General features: G+C 41.9%; 1 protein-coding gene across 2 annotated transcripts in view; it reads right to left on the reverse strand.

Moving 5' to 3' along the window:
* Positions 1-10569: 10569 nt before the first annotated feature.
* Positions 10570-21428, reverse strand: part of CUEDC2 (CUE domain containing 2) — a 59937-nt gene continuing 49078 nt past the window's right edge. For both annotated transcript variants that reach the window (XM_075347228.1, XM_075347227.1), the window contains 4 exons: positions 21229-21396; positions 16265-16317; positions 13817-13877; positions 10570-11221 (listed from right to left, as the gene is read on the reverse strand). In XM_075347228.1, the coding sequence (XP_075203343.1) occupies positions 11075-11221; positions 13817-13877; positions 16265-16317; positions 21229-21396 (429 nt within the window). In that variant the 3' untranslated portion in view covers positions 10570-11074. The remainder of the gene's footprint in view (positions 11222-13816; positions 13878-16264; positions 16318-21228; positions 21397-21428) is intronic.

Below are 21428 nucleotides of genomic sequence, written 5' to 3' on the forward strand. Positions count from 1 at the left end.
CACACATATGGCTCTGTACCGCACACATATGGCTCTGCACACACACACATATGGCTCTGTACCGCACACGCACACATATGGCTCTGCACACACACATATGGCTCTGCACCGCACACATATGGCTCTGCACCGCACACGCACACATATGGCTCTGCACCGTACACGCACACACATGACTCTGCACACGCACACATATGGCTCTGCACCGCACACGCACACATATGGCTCTGCAACCCCCCCCATCCCCATCGGGAACACATGTAGGGAATACATACTCACCTGTCCTCGGTCCCCGCCGCTCCTGCACGTTCGTGCGCTGTCTGTGCTCTCTTCAGCACAGTAGTGACGTCACCGCTGTGCTGAAGAGAGCACAGACAGCGGAAGGGACAGTGATGAGAAGCAGCGCTGTGCTGCTTCTCATCAGCACTTTCAAATGTACCGGCATCGGTGATCTGTGATGCCGGTACATTTGAATGTGTGATCCTGAGCAGGGGGCCCGGTGCTGGCGCTGACACCACGGCAGCTGCCGCCAGGCCCCGCCCCCAGGTCACGGACCCCACAGCAGTGCAGGGGGAGGTTACTGCAGAGTAACAGAGGTGCGGGGGAATGTGTGGGAGGGTGCAGGGAAGGGGGGTGGGGCTCATCACACTGTAGACACCCAGCAGGGCGGCAACATGCTGTTCCACATTTGCATGTCAACATGCATGTTGACATGAAATGACCGGAAGCAGCAAAATCGCGGCAGGAGCGGTCACATGACCGCTCTGAGCCGGGGGAGAGGGGCTGACAGCAGGGCAGGTAAGTGGTCTCTATCTACTTACCTGCCCCAATGTAGCCCAATAGAGAAATAAAAAAAAAATGTCAAAGAAGCCGGATAACCCCTTTAAGCAAGTATGATAAATGTCAGTTTTATCATACAAAATGACGGAAAAACAAAAATGCCAAAATAAGGTCAGAATTGCATATTTTTCACCATTTGAACCCAGCTGGTATATTTTTGTTCCTGATTTTCAGTACATTATGTGGTAAAATGAATGAGGTAATTCAAAAGTTCAAATTGCCCCATAATAATAAAAGTCCTCATATCGCCATGTTGACAGAAAAATAATAAAGTTATGGCTCTTGGAAGAAAGCAAAGAAAACGAACTCCAGAGGGATGCCAAAGACTTCAAAGATTGAGGGAGCGCACGGCACTTGTCAAGAATACCAGACTGATGGAATCCCCTAAATGCAAGTAAGGACATTGCCAACAGCCATATACATGTGATGATGGTCAGTTGAATGAAGCTTTGGCCGCTCGTTGGTTAGCAGACGTCAGTGGTCTCTCCCACACAGAGGAGCACTTGTTTGGTTGAGCTCTCGTGTTCTCTTTGAAAGAGGGCGGTTGGCAGATATGTCTACAATGACATATGTCTACGATATGCAGATATGTCTACGATGAGATACAGTTAGGTCCAGAAATATTTGGACAGTGACACAAGTTTTGTTATTTTAGCTGTTTACAAAAACATGTTCAGAAATACAATTATATATATAATATGGGCTGAAAGTGCACACTCCCAGCTGCAATATGAGAGTTTTCACATCCAAATCGGAGAAAGGGTTTAGGAATCATAGCTCTGTAATGCATAGCCTCCTCTTTTTCAAGGGACCAAAAGTAATTGGACAAGGGACTCTAAGGACTGCAATTAACTCTGAAGGCGTCTCCCTCGTTAACCTGTAATCAATGAAGTAGTTAAAAGGTCTGGGGTTGATTACAGGTGTGTGGTTTTGCATTTGGAAGCTGTTGCTGTGACCAGACAACATGCGGTCTAAGGAACTCTCAATTGAGGTGAAGCAGAACATCCTGAGGCTGAAAAAAAAGAAAAAATCCATCAGAGAGATAGCAGACATGCTTGGAGTAGCAAAATCAACAGTCGGGTACATTCTGAGAAAAAGGGAATTGACTGGTGAGCTTGGGAACTCAAAAAGGCCTGGGCGTCCACAGATGACAACAGTGGTGGATGATCGCCGCATACTTTCTTTGGTGAAGAAGAGCCCGTTCACAACATCAACTGAAGTCCAGAACACTCTCAGTGAAGTAGGTGTATCTGTCTCTAAGTCAACAGTAAAGAGAAGACTCCATGAAAGTAAATACAAAGGGTTCACATCTAGATGCAAACCATTCATCAATTCCAAAAATAGACAGGCCAGAGTTAAATTTGCTGAAAAACACCTCATGAAGCCAGCTCAGTTCTGGAAAAGTATTCTATGGACAGATGAGACAAAGATCAACCTGTACCAGAATGATGGGAAGAAAAAAGTTTGGAGAAGAAAGGGAATGGCACATGATCCAAGGCACACCACATCCTCTGTAAAACATGGTGGAGGCAACGTGATGGCATGGGCATGCATGGCTTTCAATGGCACTGGGTCACTTGTGTTTATTGATGACATAACAGCAGACAAGAGTAGCTGGATGAATTCTGAAGTGTACCGGGATATACTCTCAGCCCAGATTCAGCCAAATGCCGCAAAGTTGATCGGACGGCGCTTCATAGTACAGATGGACAATGACCCCAAGCATACAGCCAAAGCTACCCAGGAGTTCATGAGTGCAAAAAAGTGGAACCTTCTGCAATGGCCAAGTCAATCACCAGATCTTAACCCAATTGAGCATGCATTTCACTTGCTCAAATCCAGACTTAAGACGGAAAGACCCACAAACAAGCAAGACCTGTAAAGGCCTGGCAAAGCATTAAGAAGGAGGAAACCCAGCGTTTGGTGATGTCCATGGGTTTCAGACTTAAGGCAGTGATTGCCTCCAAAGGATTCGCAACAAAATATTGAAAATAAAAATATTTTCTTTGGGTTTGGTTTATTTGTCCAATTACTTTTGACCTCCTAAAATGTGGAGTGTTTGTAAAGAAATGTGTACAATTCCTACAATTTCTATCAGATATTTTTGTTCAAACCTTCAAATTAAACATTACAATCTGCACTTGAATTCTGTTGTAGAGATTTCATTTCAAATCCAATGTGGTGGCATGCAGAGCCCAACTCGCGAAAATTGTGTCACTGTCCAAATATTTCTGGACCTAACTGTATGACATATGTTTCTATGTCTGTGAACAAAGTGATTGGCAATCCGAAATTGCACTGACATCTTCACTGGCAATAAGTTGTGCTCGTCAGAGTGCTGGCCAAGCCTGTCGATATCAGCGGGTGCAGCCGGCATTAGTCTAACGTGTACGGGGGCCTGAAGTCAAACAATGAACTGTATGCCATGTTAGTTGAGGTCACACAATACAAAGTCATTGACTTGCAAGTTTCTGAAGAATCTTTGGAAAAATAAACCACAACACCAATTAATGGATCTAATCTATAATTTATGGAACAACACAGTTGTATAAATAATACACTCAGAATATCGGCAAACAGTAATGCAAAAGATAGGTTTGCAGCAACATAAAATTGTTAAACATCTGATTGGGACCCCCTACAAATATCTCATGGCAATGAAGATTTCACCACCACATTCCCCTTCTCACAGAGGATGATAACCAGTATGTGAAAACCACAGATCCTTCTCAGATTTGTTCAGTGTTTAGTGCTAGAAATGTAATTACATTTCTACAATATAACAGAAAAAAAATCCCATTTACACAGGCCGACCACAGCCATTAAACGACTGCTGGACGATTATATGCAAGCTGATTGCCGGTCATATGGACTGACAGTAGAATGCTATACACACAGAACAATCGTTAATATGATCATTCTTTGCTCATGGAATAGGTTATCAGCAGCACGAGCCTGCACAAAAGTCATAGCACCCGACAATTTAGCTTATGCATTCTGCTTTTCGAAGGAATGCTCATTGCCAGATTATCTGCCCATCTATGAGTACAGGGGCCTCAGCACTTATTGTAGCTTACTACTTGTGAAAATAACATTTTAAGCATATTACAACTATGTGGTACGGACTGTTTGTGCCGGCACCTTTAAAATGTAGTCTGTGCCCAAGTTTCATGGTCGTATATGAGGCCACTGCTTTCGGATCAATATCTGATCCATAGACCCGTAACTAATCCAGAAATCATGGTACATGAAACATGGATATGTAAATGCTGCCCTAGGTACTATAGGTTCGCAAGAAGTGTCCCAACCGCCAAGACTTCATATAAGCCTATGAAACCGTTAGCTGAGGTCTGGAGACTTGGTGATTGGGCCGATTCTTGTGAATCGAGCATTGTCCATGTCTCACAGATGTGTGAAACTGGCCTAAGTCTGATGTTATGAAATCAGCACGTCACAAATGCAGAAGTGTTGGAAGCCCCAGGAACAAGCACAACAACTGGAGGAGATGGAAATGACAGAGTGCAGATTTATAAAAAATTATTTGCTACATTGAAGTTAACATGGTGAAATAGATGGTTTACATACGACTTGTTATTGCTTATTGTAACACATACTGTACTATTCCACTTGAAGGAAGTTCTGCAGCAGCTAAGTCCTGGATTCCTGCTGATAAATATTGCAGTGTGGTATAATATTCTAACATGTAAGGTGATCGTCTATGCAGACATAATGTGCCCCGGCAATGGTCTCTTGCAATTTTCCAAGAGTGAGACATGTTCTCATTGTGTGTGGATTGAGAAGCGGTCAGGCACATAACCCTCATATATGACGGAAGTGGTGACAGTGTAAGGAGGAGAGTATGCACTTCAAGTACTAACAGACTTCTACACTCAATTACTTGAAAAATGGTCACTAAAAAAAACAAAACAACTGGAAATCTGAGATCTCAGAAATAAACGCAGAGATACAATGTATATACACACATACAATGAAGGATGTTACACACATACAATGAAGGAGGTTGTACAAATATGCTGGGGAGATTTACTAATGAAAATCCAACAGAATTTTGTCTCAAATCGAGACAGAATGCAGACATATGCCAAATCATACATTTATTAAAAAAAAAAAAGCCACTTTTGTTTACTTCACCAGACACTTATAGAAAAAGTGTGTAGAAAAGTTGGTGTTTGTAAAATATGCCAAGTTCACACAAAATGTAATCCAGTTTTTTAGCCTAAGTGATCTAAAAGAGAAGACTATTAGATGGAGTAAAGACTAGACAATAGAAAATCCACATTTATCCTCAGCATGAGCAACTGATACATTTGGTGAATTTCAAGACTGCCTAGTCTTATATTTCTTCTAACTTTTGAACTGGATTAGGAGATTTATTAATCGTAAGATCCAAATGTTCTGTGTTGCTTGAAATATTGATGGAACAGAGATCGGGACCAAGGGGTGAACATGGCGAGTGCAGTTATACATACTGGATGAGTCTCGTGCACTAGAATCAAAGCATGCAACATCACAACAGGATTAGAAAACAAATTGTCAACATTCCTTCATGTTAAAACCACTACAAATAAAGGGTGCTCCAGTTATCACTCATGCAGGAGCATATAAAGTAGCAAACCATTAAGGCAAACATAAGAAATTTAGTATACAGTACAGTAATGCAATCAACACAATAATAAAAACAACAAACTGGAAAGGAACATAATACAAGGGAAATATGCTAGAACCTATACGTTTCAGGGAATCAATAGAATATTTTACATAAAATCATGTATTTTGCAAAGGCTCTCAATTTATTAATCATTACTGCTCAATGAAATGAAAAAAGAGGGTTTTTTTTCTCACACTGTATTTTCTATAAACTGCTCTTTCAAAATTTTTACGTGGCCAGATTGGTTGAAATGGTGAGTAATGTTTCACAATAAGGATGTTCAATCATAAATAACAAACCTATGGTCTTGGTGGGTGTATACATATCGGTGTTTGAGATATATGGGTGGGTGTGTGTGTGTGTGTGTGTGTGTGTGTTGGTTTCCAACAGCTCTGTTTGCAGTCAGTGGGAACATTCCTGTTCCTGATTACATTTTAAGGCCATATTCATACGTCCAGTAGTTGGTCAGAGTTTGACATCAAAACCAGGAGTGGGTGAAATATAGTCAAATGGTGCCTGTGTTTCTATTAAGCTATGTGCCCACAGGACTCTGTGCCAGAGGATTTTGCCGTGGAAAACCTGCGGATGTATCTGGATTTTCTAGATAAAATCGGCAGGTTTTAGCAAGTACAGACACTCCCCATGTTATCCTATGGGACAAGGGGAGTGTCTGTGTCCATGCTCCGGTATGTGCGGCTGCGGAATATGCTGCGGATGTCCCACCACAGCGGCACGTAACTGCATGTTAATTATTCCTGCGGAAATACCTGCGGAATTCCCGGCCCTCCACTATGGAGATAGAGGCCGGGACTTACGCAGGTAAGTTGCATGAATGTCCGCAGGTTTACTGCAGATATTTTGCTGGAATCCCGCAGCTACGTATAGCTGCGGATTCCGGGGAGCTGCTGCTGGAAACCTGCGGCCGTACCGGCGGATATATCCGCAGATGCGAGCTCCCGTGGGCTCATAGCCTTACACTTTTCCTCTGATTGTTCCACTCCTGGTTTTGGCTTACAAATACTGATGTAAAATACTGACCTAACACTGAATGTGGGCACGTGGCCTCATGCTTAAAATGAATGCAGACATGTCCTGTATCTGGATACAATGTATCCAAATTGATCAACGCTCTGTGAAAGCAATACAGCTCTGATGTGTTAGGCTAGATTCACATTGATAAAACATGCTCCATGGTGAGCACTATGTTGGGGTTGTGAGTGGCTGCATCGGGGTTCTTGTCAAAATACTTTTTCTGGGATTCCAATGTAAACCCTGATGGAGTGCTCAGCGGAAAGCACTGTATGAATGTGAACCTAGCCTTAGCCTTATAAAGCGCATAGCATGACCTAAGGATTAAAACAAATGACATTAGAAAGTTGTGTGTTTTTAGTACACAGGCATTACATTCAGGAAAAAAATGTAGGATTATTTTAGGTTACATAGATGTGACTCAAATTTCTAAGACATTTACAATTGGGAAGCCACATACTTTCAGGCCTATTAGTTTATTCCCATCAAATCACTGGCACATCTGTGGGAATTTGTTGTCTAAGGATAGGTGCACATAACGGACTCTTCAGACAGATGCCACCTGGAACCTGAAAAAACACTCAAACAGTAAAACAAAATATGAACATATGCACAGCAATGTCAGTATTATTTTCTGTGCATGTGTTCAGCCTTTTTCGGCTCATTTTTAACCACTTTTTGGTTTCAAAACCATGAAATGGCTAAAAATGAAAAAAAAAAAAAGTGACATCCATTCTTTGGATGTCTTTTATTTGGAAACCACTCAATACTTTACCCCAATAGCTTTAATGAGGGAAAAATACCTATCAGAACCAATTACAAGTTCTAGAAAAGCCACAGCGGACTACTGCAAAAAAACATATGCATTATTGATATAGATGCAACACTTCTTTTGTGTAGTTGTACTGCACTATATATTCCTGAATGAAAAGGGGTTGTAAAAATATTGCAACGATCACCTATCCACAGGACTGGCCTAAGGGGCTAACAGAGATAGGCCCTGTACGCCGCTATGTCCTTCTGTCCTATACACATTGATAGCTAACAGTAATGAGCATGTCAACTGCTGCTGCCACTCCAATAGTGGACTCTGGACCCCCCATACTCATGATCTGCAGGAGTCCCTGTACATAAATGATAAGTTACGATTTTGTGACAACCCCTTAAAGACAACCTTTTTTCCTAAAAAAAAAAAAAAAAAAAAAAAAATGTGAAATGTATAGCCAGGCCAGTCAATCACTGCCTGCAGCGGCCACATACAGTATAGTGCAGTCAATAATTGACAGCTATGAAATGATTTGTGTGGGATTTACCAGGCGAGTATGAAAGTAGGGATTTTTTACACATTCTCTTTTGCCAAATAGCTGAGAACGTTCTATCTTTACAGTATAGGATGAAATATTAATGAAGCACTATACTTTTTTTTTTTTTTTTTAATTTGCTCTAAATGTTTTAAAAATAAAATCTTGGAGCAGTAAAACTGAATTGTAATTACCGTAAGTGTTACGAAAATTCACTAAAAGGATCTGACCCATAAAGACGATAAAAAAAATAAAAAGTAACCACAAAGATGTTAGAAGGCAGATAGGGCACTAACTAAATGTAGCTCATTGGCACTGCAATTTTTTATGTTTTAAGAGGGAAAGTTTGATATATTTTTTTCTTCTGACTTTAGTTACCTTTAGGGGTCTTTAACTTCTGATTGTGTTTACTGAATTCAGCAATACCATAATATTGCAATATATAATGTAAATCTTTGTCTCCTATGAAGATCAGCCTGTGGCTTAGATTCACAGGGGTACAAAGATGGTAGCGACCAGGGCCATGGAAATCCATTGGTTTCCTGCAACTGCATCTTGGGTAGCCGATGAAAAAGTGTCGTAGCTGCCAATAAGGTCACATTTCATTCAAACCACTTCCTGCTGAACTCTCTTTTTTTGCAGAACTTTGAAATCCACCCTATAATTTACAGAAAAATTGGAGAATAATCATTGTAGGTGAGCAAAAAAGGAAACAAAGGGTTCATCTGTCAATGGTGCTCAGGTTTGATTTGTACAGTATTCATTGTGCAGTGAAAGCTACCTGGTGGTTTTATTTTGCAGGTATGTACAAGAGATGCCAAACACATTTGCAGGACTACCTCCATATTCTGGTTCAGATGGATGGGAGCCTTACCAGCTGGTATCCGCGGCACCTGTTCTGATTTGTAGGCGCATCATCATTGTTGCAGTATGATGCACATAGAACATTGTGTCGGGCTTACAAATCAGAAGACTATGAGAAGGGATGCTGACAGGTAGGGGGCGTCCCACCATGGTCCTGCAAATCTACTGGAATACCAAATATATATAGCTTTACTACTTAAAAAAAAAATAAAAAAATGAAAAATTGTGTACATCGCAACATTTCCACAACGGTTGATGATGCCTAAGATTTGTTTTCTGTTGAAGTGTATTGCACACTGGGGAGGTGATGGGGTGACACACAGGTCTCTCCTCCTCTGACTTATTAACAGACCACAGCAATGGAAGATACATCCAAAACCTTCAGTTACAGGAGGGTGCCGATCATGTAACGTAACGGACACTACCATGTGTGGACCACAATCAGTTCCCGAGTCTGCTTTATACACCAGCACCTAGTCAGGAAAAATTGAAACTAGACTCTGATTAGATGCTTTTCTGAGTAAGGCCCATTGCTTCCTTAGGCTCCTTTCACACTGCGTTTTGCGTTACGTTCACAGGTCTCGTTGGGGCATCCGTCCGAACTGATGCTCCCCCACCCCGCAAAGCGTGTTTTGGACGCTCGCGCCAACAGGGCCATTGACTGTAATGGAGCACACGTTAGCGTGTGCTCTATTTTGTACCATGTTCGTGATATAAGTTTTCTGCAGACGGACACTCGAATGTAGTCGACTACGCTCGGGTGTCCGTCTGCAGAAAACGTATATGCACGAAAATGGTACAAAACAGGGCATACGCTAACATAGTGTGCCCTATTACAGTCAATGGCCCTGTCAGTGCGTGTGTCCAAATCACGCTTTGCGGGGTGGGGGAGGGGCAGTTTGGACGGATGCCCCAACGAGACCTGTGAACGTAACACAAAACGCAGTGTGAAAGGAGCCTTAGGCTTATTGCAGTTATTAAATGACTGACTTCCATCCAAAAAAGGCAACAATTGCAGTCAGGAGGTAAAGAAAACCCCCACAGCAGACTACCAGCAACTCAAAAGACATTAGAAACAAGAGGACAAAGAGTTATTGCTGAAAAATATATATATTTAACGTTACAGCAAAGTGCAGAGAGTGCATAACCAGAGGAGAGAAGGTGGCTAAAAAAATCCCAAAACATGTCCTGCAAAATGATATAAGTAAAAAAGAGAAGCAATAGAAGATAATATGTATGCAAGACAAAAAAGAAACACCACTAAATGGAAAACCTGGCAATATGCCAGAAATGATTTTGCCAATACATACAAGAAACACCAGGTCAATTGTAAGGCCAGTTGAAATTAGGGCCATAGAAGTAAAGACAAATGGCAACCAAAGCTGTAAATTGTACAATATATACATGACCCCATAGGCTGTGAAACATGCGTTGGGGCACACCACCTGCACCCTGGGCCTTGTTTTTTACTCCAAAGTTAATTGGCAACACATCTAGCTTATGTACTTGAATGCACTTTATTATGTATACAATTTACACCTTTGGTCGCCATTTGTCTTTACTTATATGGCCCTAATTTCAACTGGCCTTACAATTGACCTGGGGTTTCTTGGTAATTATGTCCATTTTTTGTCTTGCACTTACACATTTTACCACTATTTATATGTATTGGCAAGATAATGTCTGGCATATTGCCAGGTTTTGCATTTAGTGGTGTTTCTTCTTTGTCTTGCATACATATCTTCTATTGCTTCTCTTTTTTACTTCTGTCATTTTGCAGGACATGTTTTGGGATTTTTTCGTCACCTTCTCTCCTCTGGTTATGCACTATCTGCACTGTGCTGTAACGTTAAATGTATATATTTTTCAGCAATAACTCTTTGTCCTCTTGCTTCTATTATTGCAGTTATTGAGTTCCAGCTGTTCATAGCCCGGCAGCATTACTTTCTTCTAAACTACACTACGGCTCAGTTTTTATCTCCGGCACATAACAATGCTGGCAGCCTCACAGAGTTTTCCAGTTCTAAACTTGGTGGCATGCGTTGCTTTGTGTACTTGTGAGCAGCCGAGGGCAGCTTTACAGAGCCGACATGGAGCTAGAATATGGAAAGTGCCAGTCCGTGTCAGATCCTTTGGATATGGATATAGTAACCGCATTGGCTTATGATGTCATCATGAGAGATTTACATGTAGAGGCCACCTGACATCATATATTGCTTATTTATTGTGATGGAGATACCCGCACGCCTGTGAGCGAATAAACCAGTGCTAAAAGTTCTCTTCTCTGTTACAGAGTTATACTGTTTCCACCCATTGGGGTCACATGCTGTAGACTAAATAAATGTTGGGAATGTCCCGACGCGTTTTAGCCTCAATGAAATTTGTACTTTCTTGCAGGTTTCAAATTAATGTAGGTTTTCTTCATCTCCTCGCTCTCGGGTTTCTTGAGGTCTTTGTATCTCTCCCCTTTTGTGCTGACCACTTGATTGTCAATGTATCGAATCATTTTCTTTGGGGCCTGAAAATAGAATATCATAAGCTGAAAGTCTGTGGGCGTTCTAACCAATTACTCCCATTTTGGGACAGTCACAAATCCAAATATTTAATTATAATTTTAAGTATCCATTATTTGGGTGTACACGGCCCCGTGTGGCTGCACACGGCCCCCTGTGGCTGGCACACTGCACCCTGTGTTAGATATCGCTCCCATGCTGCTGCTTTTAGCAAAATAAACTCTTTCCTTACCTTCTCTAGCACTGTCTTGTCTCGTGACTCCCTCCTTGGGGTTGAGCATCCTGCATTTACTGGTTCTCGGCCAGTCATGTGATCGGCACGGCAGAGTGATATCATCTCTGCGTGCATGATCACAGCGGCAGGAGGGAGACCGGGGAGACACGCTGGAGGGGGTAAGTAAAGAGTGTTTTATTTTGCTATGGGCAGCAGCATGGGGGCCATAGCTAACACAGGGGGGGCATGTGCCATCAAAGGGGCACAGTCAGATATAATATGCGCCGCACCCCCAACCCATCGCCGCGGTGTGGTTTCAGCACCATGGTGATGGACAGCGGCTGTGCACATTATATGAGCAGGAGCAGGATATCAAACGCTGCCGCCCGCAGCTATCACCAGCCCCCAGCAGAGCTCCAGAGCTGCCCCCACCTCCCCTGGACTCTGTAGTGTAAGTATATGTAATATATATATATATATATATATATATATATATATGTATATATACATACACCCCCCCTTCCCGTATATTCGGATTCTAAGACCAAAAAAAAATTTGGGGGAACAAAAGTGCGTCTTATAAAGCGGATAATACAGTAAAATGTCCGATCTTCTCCTACCCAGTAAACAGTAAAAACAGAAAGCTCTAGGATGACACACAGATGACATCCATGTACTTTACATTTTTGTTCAAGGACTCATTGATTTCAATTGGCAAGTTTGAGCTATGACTTGGATCAAAAATGGATGCGTGTTTTCATTTTGTTTTCGGACATGGTCCACAAAAACCATGGACATGTGAATACTAGTCATGAGCGAGCACTACCATGCTCAGGTCACAAATCAAGCAGGTCGGTTGCTTGGATGGGCTCGACTCGACGAATGAGTATAATAGAAGCCAATGGGAAACCTGAGGATTTTTCTGGAAGATCTTCTGGGAAAAATGCTTGCGTTTCCCATTGACTTCCATTATTCTTGGTGCTCCAGTTGAGCCCGTCCAAGCATCCGCACTGCTCAGTTAAAGTACAGAGCATGGTAGTGCTCACCCCTCACTAGTCTATACACTACAATGGGTAAGTGATCTGTGAAAAACATGTATACAAGTACGTAAAAAACTGAAGTCTGAATGAGACCTAACAAATATTTTGCAATATACATCCATCAATTAAAAGTGATGTTCATATTTTGACATATTCACTTGCTAATGTAGCAGAATTAGCAATCTGTCTTCCTTTGTGTTGCGGGAGCTCCTCATTACAGGCCACATGTATATATTTCATACAGCTCCGTCCATATACAAGTACTGAGGACATTTATCTGCGTCATGTGATCATTTACGCCAATAAGGCTATGCGCCCACGGGTGCTCATACCTGCGGATTTATCCGCAGGTACGGCCGCATGTTTCCCGCTGCTGCTCGCCGGCGACCGCAGCTATTTTTAGCTGCTAGATTACAGCAGAATAGCTGCAGGAAACATGCGGAGATTCATGCGGCTTACCTGCGAACGTCCCGGCCTCTTATCTCCATAGCGGAGGGCCGGGACATCCGCAGGTAATTCTGCATGAATAATTGACATGCAATTATACATGCAGATGCCTACATCCGCAGCATGGTCGGCAGCTGCACTTTCCGCAGCGTGGACACAGCACTCCCCATGTCCCATAGGATAACATGGGGAGTGACTGTACATGCTAAAACCTGCTGATTTATCTGGAAAATCCAGAAAAATCCGCAGGTTTTCCGTGGCAAAATCCGCACAAACAAGCTCCCGTGGGCACATAGCCTAAGGCTATGTGCGCACTAGAAATGTGAGGTTTCTCAAGAAAATTTCTTGAGAAACTTCTGGGAGTGAAAGATTTCCGGACCTCCGGAAAAAATCCGCACCAAATCAGCATGCGGATTTGCCGCGGAATAGCCGCGAAATTGCCGCGATTTTCCCGCGGGTGGTTCCCTGCGGATTTTTGCAGGCTGTACTGCCGAAATCTGCAGGGTACCTGCGGAAATAATGGACATGTTCATTTTCTCAAGAAATTTTCTCGAGAAAATCTTCTCAAGGAAATTTCTTGAGAAAAATCCGCACAAGTGCGCACAGCTATTTTTTTTTTTTTCATAGAAATTGCTGGGAAATGTCTGCACAAAGATTGCAGACATTTCTCAAGAAATTTCCGTGGCAAATCCGCGGGTAAATCCGCGGGTAAAAAGGTCTAGTGCGCACAGAGCCTTAGTCCAATGCTGCATTTCTATAGTTTTCTACCCTTTAACGCTGGCTTTGATAACACAGCATTTATTATGAGCTAATGATGATGGGAGAAAGAAAAACAAAGCGACAGTGCTACGCTTTGTAGTAACACTTGATCTTGGACTGTGACATGTTGTTGCTTTTACCTCTTTAGGCATCAAAGGCTTGTGAGTTTTCTTGTCATCATCATCATCCACCAACATGTATCTGAAGACCAGAAGAGAACCAGAATTACCAAATTCATGCGAGTGTGCTGATCACAATATCAGATCTGGCTTTCTATAAAGAACTACATGTAATTCTGCAATATATTCAAGCCTATGAGTCAATTTAGGAAAAAGTGTTTTCTTAAAAGGTAAATCTGCAGAAGGTTTTTGCTATGTATTCTGAGAGCAGCATGATGTAGGGGCAGGGCCCGATTCTACGGATGTGTCTTTTATTAGGCTGTAGTTTGCTGTTTTAATAAATTCAATGTTTTATCAGCAGGAGATTATCACTACAGGACAAGGTGTCTTATGCCTCTGGGTCCAACCACACCCCTGCCACTGATTGGCAGCTTTTTCTCACTAGACAGTGTACACAAAAAGCTGCCAATCAGTGGTGTAGGCAGCATTACACAGAGCTCAGCATTCAGAGCTCTGCTAGATCTGCAGCAGAGAAAACCTTGGTTGTATCACAACTACTGCACCCAGTAAATTAAGTGATACATTGCAAGAATCAGTGTCACTGCCCCTAAATCATGCTGCTGCCAAATTATAGAGCACAAACCTGGTGACAGATTGCCTTTAACATTACCAAATGGAAGACTACTTAACTGATGTCTGATAGCTGAGGACTTCCACAAGTCAATTTTACCACACTTGCCACAATTATTTGCCATGCTGATAAAGAAACTTGGGAAACTGCTTCAAAGGAACCTGCCACATGGAAAAATACTATTAACCTACAGATATGGGGTTAATCTGCAGGTTAATAGCATTCTATACCTGCCCGGCACCTGCACAGTAAACCCCATTGTAAGGAAGAAAAGAACTTTAATCCTCCAGACTTTTCCGATTTCAGATATAGAGGTGGCGTTGGCTCAGTCACTGTTCTGTGTATGGAGAGCGGCAGCTGTAATCCCACCCCAGACAACTGAGTCTAATGCAGAGTGGCTGACAATCAGTATGGGAGGGGTGGGCGTGGCGCGCTGGCGGTGCCTCCGTGACATGAAACTGGAATGCTGCCAGGAGGATTAAAGTTCTTTTCCACCAGTCAGCAAGGTATAATTTTCAGGCGCTGGGCAGGTTTAGCACGCTATTAACCTGCAGATTAACTCCACTTCTGCAGGTTAATTTTTCCATGTGACAGGTTCCCATTAATATTGGCTATATTATTAGCGGACCTATAATAATATTCCAGAGTACCTGACAGATGTCACCTCCTCAATTTATCTATGTCAATAGTGCGTACTAGCACGCTAACATTTAGGGTTAAAAGGAAAACTAATACATACTCCGACTGCCACCACACCAGGGCAATCAGGATGACCGGGGTAAAGTTCCAGGATTCTCGCATCTAATGGATGCGACAATCCTGGGAGGCTGCAGGCTGCTATTTTTAGGCTGGGGGGGAGCAATAACCATGGTCTCCCCAGTCTGAGAATACCAGCCCCCAGATGTCAGCTTTATCATGGTTGGGTATCAAAATTGGTGGGGGGGGAAAAAAACAAAAAAACACACCGTTTTTTAAAGTTATTTCTTTAAATAATTAAAAAGCAAAAAAAAAAAAACAAAAAACAAAAAAAATAAAAGAACAGCCAAAAGGGGTCCCTCGTATTTTGATACACAGCCAAGATAAGTACATGGCTGGGGGCTTCAGCCCGTAGCCGTATGCTTTATCTGTGCAGCGGTATCATAATATGGGGGGGGGGCCCTAAGCCAATTTTTTTTAATTTATTTATTTTTACACCACAATAGATGCGACACAGCGCCTGTGATTGAAGTCAGTCAGACACGATATCACACAGGATGGGGGCATTGGCTGACTGCAACCAATCAGAAACACTGAGACTGCTGTGGGCGAGGGAAGCAATGCATATGTGTGAAGGATAATGAGCAGTCCCGGAAGCAGTATGAGCGGCCTGGAAGCAGTGTTACGGCCGCGCAGGAGGCTGGGTAAGTATAATGCGCCTGCTCTAAAACCCCTAGGCCTTTCTACCATCATTTAAAGAGCTGGATTCCGCTTCCCATTGACTTATGTGGGGACCGGTGTCCGGCAGATATCCAAGATCAATTTTGGGCCGGAACCAGTTTTTTTTTTATATATAAAAAAATACGGTTGGACCCGCTGATCCCGAGTATGTGTGGGTCCGCCAACCACTAGACTCTAACTAGTTAACCTGTTTCAGCACAAAAGTAACTGAAGACTTAAACCTGAATATTGAGATAGAGAGATATATATATATATATATATATATATATATATATATATATATATATATATATATATATATATATATATATATATATATATATGGAAAGGCCATTTTCACTATTAATTGTGTGCCTGCAGTCAACAGGAGATAAACTGAATATTCATTGTCAAGTACTTACTTCTGTAAAATGAATTCTTTCAGATCTTCTTTTTTTGGTATTTTTTGCAATACCTAACAGATAGAAAGTTAATAGTTATAGATAACATTATTTGACAATGATGAAAAGGTTCCAGGATTTACAAGTAACATTTTTTTAATGCTGGAATTATTTTTTAAAACCCCTATCATATACCGTCCATTTCTCTTATCGAATACCGCCCCTTCCCGTGCGGCCGCTCCTCATCCTTCTGGTTTACAACTACTAAGTAATTCCAAGAAATCAGAGTGACATTACTGAGGACACAGCGGCCGAGCCAGGTTCTGCGCTGCCACAAGTAATCATTGCCGATGTCACACATCTGAGATTAAGCACCACAGTGACTTGACATCACGTCATGACGTAAAGTTTGCAAAAGAGGGCAGACGGGGACAGAAAGTGCAGGAAAGGGTTAGAAGAACAATAGTTTTTTGTTTTAATATTTACAACATAAAACAAAAAAAAAACTTTAAAAAATGATCTTGAATTTTATTTGAATAATTTTTTGTTTAAGTCTGGCACATCATTTGCATCATCATTTTAATCTGTTAAAGGGAACTGGTCACCACCAGGAAAACTAATTACCTGCAGAAATAGAGATAATCTGCAAAGAAATATCATAAATCCTGCCTGACTGCTTTACTAGCAGCGGCTACACAGAAAAAAAAAAAAAAAAAAAAAAAAGAATATCATCACAGCAGTTGCTCACACTCCCAGTCATTGGGCCGATGCAGGCGGCCGTTACATTCACTGACACTATTTTGGGGTACATATTACATTTTGTCGACCAAGGGTCTCAAACACAAGGCCTACAGCCGCATGCGGCCCCTCAGGCTGCTTCTTGCGGCCCGCAGGCTTGTGGACCTGGTAACAATCGCAGCTGGTGCATGAGCCGCAGCCGTCAGCGCTTTATTTCAGATGAACCTTTTGCCGATGCTGCGTAGAGTTAAGCTCTCTCTGTACAACTATTCCAATGGCAACCGCCGGCCAATCAGAGGCAAGCATCAGATGAATCGCTGACAGCGGCGGCCCCTGCACCGGGGCCACGTGCCAGCGGGCTGCAAGAAGCAGGGAAGAGCACATTACTACAAGATGTGGACAAGAATGGGCACATTACTACAGGATTGGGACAAGGATAGGCATGTTACTACAGGGTGGGGAGAAGGATGGGCACATTACTACAGGGTGGGGAGAAGGATGGGCACATTACTACAGGGTGGGGAGAAAAATTGGCACATTAATACAAGAAGGGGACAAGGATAGGCACAATACTTCAGGATTGGGCGTAGGATGGGCACATCACTACAGGATGGGCACATTACTACAAGAAGGGGACAAGGATGGACGCAATACTACAGTATGGGGCACAGTACTACAGAATTGGGGACCAGGATAGGCACATCAACTCAAGAAGGGGAACATGATGGGGGAGCATTACTAAAGAATGAGGACCAGAACAAGATGTTGGCCAAATTACTATATGGTGCTAATTGTAAAAGGGATCAAATGTAAAAAACAAAAAAAAAATTATAATATATTATATATATATATATATATATATATATATATATATATATATATATATATATAATGACATTTTTTTTACCACAATGTCTTTTTGTTTTTTTGTTTTTTTTATATTTAACAAAAAAATGCAAGTTGTAATAAATGAACAAAAAATGTTCAAAAACATGATCCAAAGGTGTAGAGGGGAAAAAAAAATGGTACAAATAAAAATATCACTTTGTCCTGAAAAGAATGCAGCCCTCCAAATTATTTTTTTTTTTTTATGTGAGGTCCATATACCCAGCTGAGTTTGAGACCCCTGTTGTAGACCTTTCTTGTATTGTTTAGGAAAGTTTGGTGCCCATAATAAAAAAAAACAAAAAACAATTCTGCTATTCTGATTTGTTTTTCTATTTACGCCATTTACCATATGGGTTAACATTTGTTATATTTTGATAGATCAGATTTTTATGGAAGCATCGATACCAGTTATGTTTATTTAAATTTATTTTTATTGGTGGGAGGAATCAGGGTAATTAAAATTTGTATATATTTTAACTTTTTATATTTTAAAAAAATTCTTTTCATTCTTATTTTTTTAGTCCTTTTAGTGGATTGGAACCAGTGATCGTTATTGCACAATACCTCGGTATTGGAGAATATAGTGTAAATCAGAGTATCTTCTGAAGCTCAGCATATGGCGCACCAACACAGGGGTAACAAGATGCCCCTTGCTGCCATGGTAAACCATTGGTTCCCTGCGACTGCATCATGGGGAGCCAATGGCAGCATTGTGACATTTAAATACCACTGAGAGAGATTGACAGCAGAATATAAATGGCTAACAGTATCAGGAGGAGCTTAACTTCAGCTGTGTCTGTTAGGCACAGACTTCTGTTATTTAACGTAGCCGGGATCTTCCACGTGTGGAGCAAGCTCAGCTCCTGAACCTGCTCCATGATAAAAATATTTGTCAAGAGGCTTTAAGAAGAAAAAGTTATTTAGCCACCAATACATATCACATCCACTGTATAACAAAATGTAGCATGGAGGATGTGTTACTGCGCTGCCTGTAACAGGAAAAATACAAAAAAAAAAATTTTTTTGTAGAATAAAATGAGTGACTTTATTTCTACACGTTTCAGGAGTCAGAGCCCCCTTCTTCAGGAAGGGAATCACTCTGATGCACATTTTTTTTATGTGCATCAGAGTGATTTCTTTCCTGAAGAAGGGGGCTTAGACTCCTGAAACGCGTAGAAATAGTCACTCCTTTTATTATACAAAAACATTTTTTTTTCTATTTTTCCTGTTACGGGCAGCGCAGTAACACCTCCTCCTGCTCCTCCATGCTACATTTGATATCTCAGAGGACTGCTGCAGCCTGGTTCATTGAGTTTGCTTTCGGCGTTGTGACTCTCTCACAACCTTAACAGGCGAGTGTACTTAGCTTATTTCTACACTGGTTTTGTTGAAGGATAAGACCCTATTGCGCCTTTTGTTTTCCAGTTTTTTACTCTTCATCCACTGTATAAAGAAATAAATATTTGCCACTTATGTGTTGTTAAAAAGCAATGTAGTGCAGAACTACAACATTTTCTTACATATGTATGACAGCAAAGTAATGTGCCTAAAGTGTGAATGTTTTGTGTGGCCACCATTTATTTCAGGTACGATCTTAACTCTCTTAGGCATGGAGGTCAACAGAGCTTCACAGGAGCCGCTGGATCCTCTTCCCTCCTCCATAATGACATCACGGAATTGGTGGATGTTAGAGACTTTGCGCTCCTCCACATTCTGTTTGAGGATGTCCACACAGATGCTCCATAGTGTTTAGCACTAATGACACTAAGATGACACGGAGAGGGAAAATGGTTAATTGGGCACAATTTGACCATTTTCACTTAGGGGTGTACTCACTTTTGTTGACAGTTGTTTAGACATTAATGGCTGTGTGTTGAGTTATTTAGGGTATGTGCGCACACAGAAGTTTTGTTTCTTGATTAAAAAAACCGCACCCTCTGGCTGAAAAAAAAACGCATAAAAAAACCAGGCGTTTTTGGTGCATTTTTGCCCCTGCGTGTTTTGATTTTTTTTTTTAACTTTGTCAATGGCAAAATGCAGAGAAAAACGCAGAAAAGAAGTGACATGCTGTTTTTTTTTTTCTGCAACCAAAACTGCAAGGAGAAAAGAAACAAAGTGTGCACAGTCTTTCTGAAATCTCATAGCCTTTGCTGGGGAAGGACTTAGGCTATGTGCGCACGTGTGCGTAATTCATGCAGTTACGCTGCGCTTTGTAGCGCAGCATAACTGCATGCGTCCTGCGTCCCCTGCACAGTCTATGGAGATTGTGCAGGGGCCGTGCGCATGTGGCATATTAGAACGCAGCGCTTCGGCTGCTGCCCGAATCGCTGCGTTCTAAGAAGTGACATGTCACTTCTTTCGTGCGCTTTGCCGGCAGCCCCTGCTCTGTCTATGTTAGAAGCTGCAGGCAGAGCGCACGTTCTCGCCGGCACCATGTGCTTCAGAACGCAGCTTTTCGATGCGGTTCAGAGCGCAAACGTGCGCACATAGCCTTAATGTAGTTTAGGACAACAAACTGCGCCCAAAAATGAGGCAAAAAAAAATGCAGTTTGAGCACAGGGCCTTGGAGGACACACCAAATTTACACTGTTATACATGCTGTACGCTGACTACTTCACATTGTATCAAAGTGTCAGATCTCCAGTATTGTCCCATAAAATGTGAGGGGTGTACTCACTTTTGTGATATACTGTATTTCTGTTGGCTGCTGTACAATATCTAATGAATCACTATGCAGAGAACTGCGGGAAAAGCGATCAGCTCATTACATGGACCTGTCTATTACTATGAATGTTAAATACTATGTATGAAAATGATCTATACAGTGGATATTATATGCAACGATGGGCCAGCCCCTTTACTGATCAAGATTGGATTGCTAGACCCCAGCAAGTATGTGAATGGAGACACAGCACTGCCGGGATATTTTTCCATGCTTCCTACAAACATCTTATAGTCCAGTCTGAGGCTGCATTTACACAGAGCGAATGCAGAACTTAAAGAACCTCCGATCAGCTTCATGCAAGCCAATCGGTGGTCATCCAATAGCCTATTTTCACACACTGACCGCAGTTTCATACATGCAGAGCGAAAGTTAACATTGCCAAAGAAAAGAATAATGCCATAATTTTCTATATTCTAGGACAGAACAGAGTTTTTGGCTAGAAGAGGTCATTCCTGTCAGGATGGGATGGCTGCGTTTCTGGAAAGGTCCCTTCAAGCTTTGTGTTTGAAATCAGAAAGTGAAATATAAATGTTCTGCTGGTTTATGCAGAGCAGTTCCCGTCCCATCAAAGATCATTCATCTCTGCAGATTGGGCCAGTTATACTATTGGACTCAAAAGTCTCCCAACACCCACCTGAGCTTGTGATGGGTCATCCAGCGTCACCTCTCCTTCCACTATAATGTGGACAGCATCTTCTAGGTTTCCTTTAGCCATGGAGAGCACTTTCTCAGCTTGATGAAGTGTGCACGCTGGGAACATCTCCAGCAGCACATCTATATTATTTTTTGTATCATGATCTTGCTACAAAAAAAAAAAACAAAACAAAACCTGAA

This window comes from Anomaloglossus baeobatrachus, chromosome 5 (genome assembly GCF_048569485.1).
Source record: "Anomaloglossus baeobatrachus isolate aAnoBae1 chromosome 5, aAnoBae1.hap1, whole genome shotgun sequence".
NCBI classification, from domain to species: Eukaryota; Metazoa; Chordata; class Amphibia; order Anura; family Aromobatidae; genus Anomaloglossus; species Anomaloglossus baeobatrachus.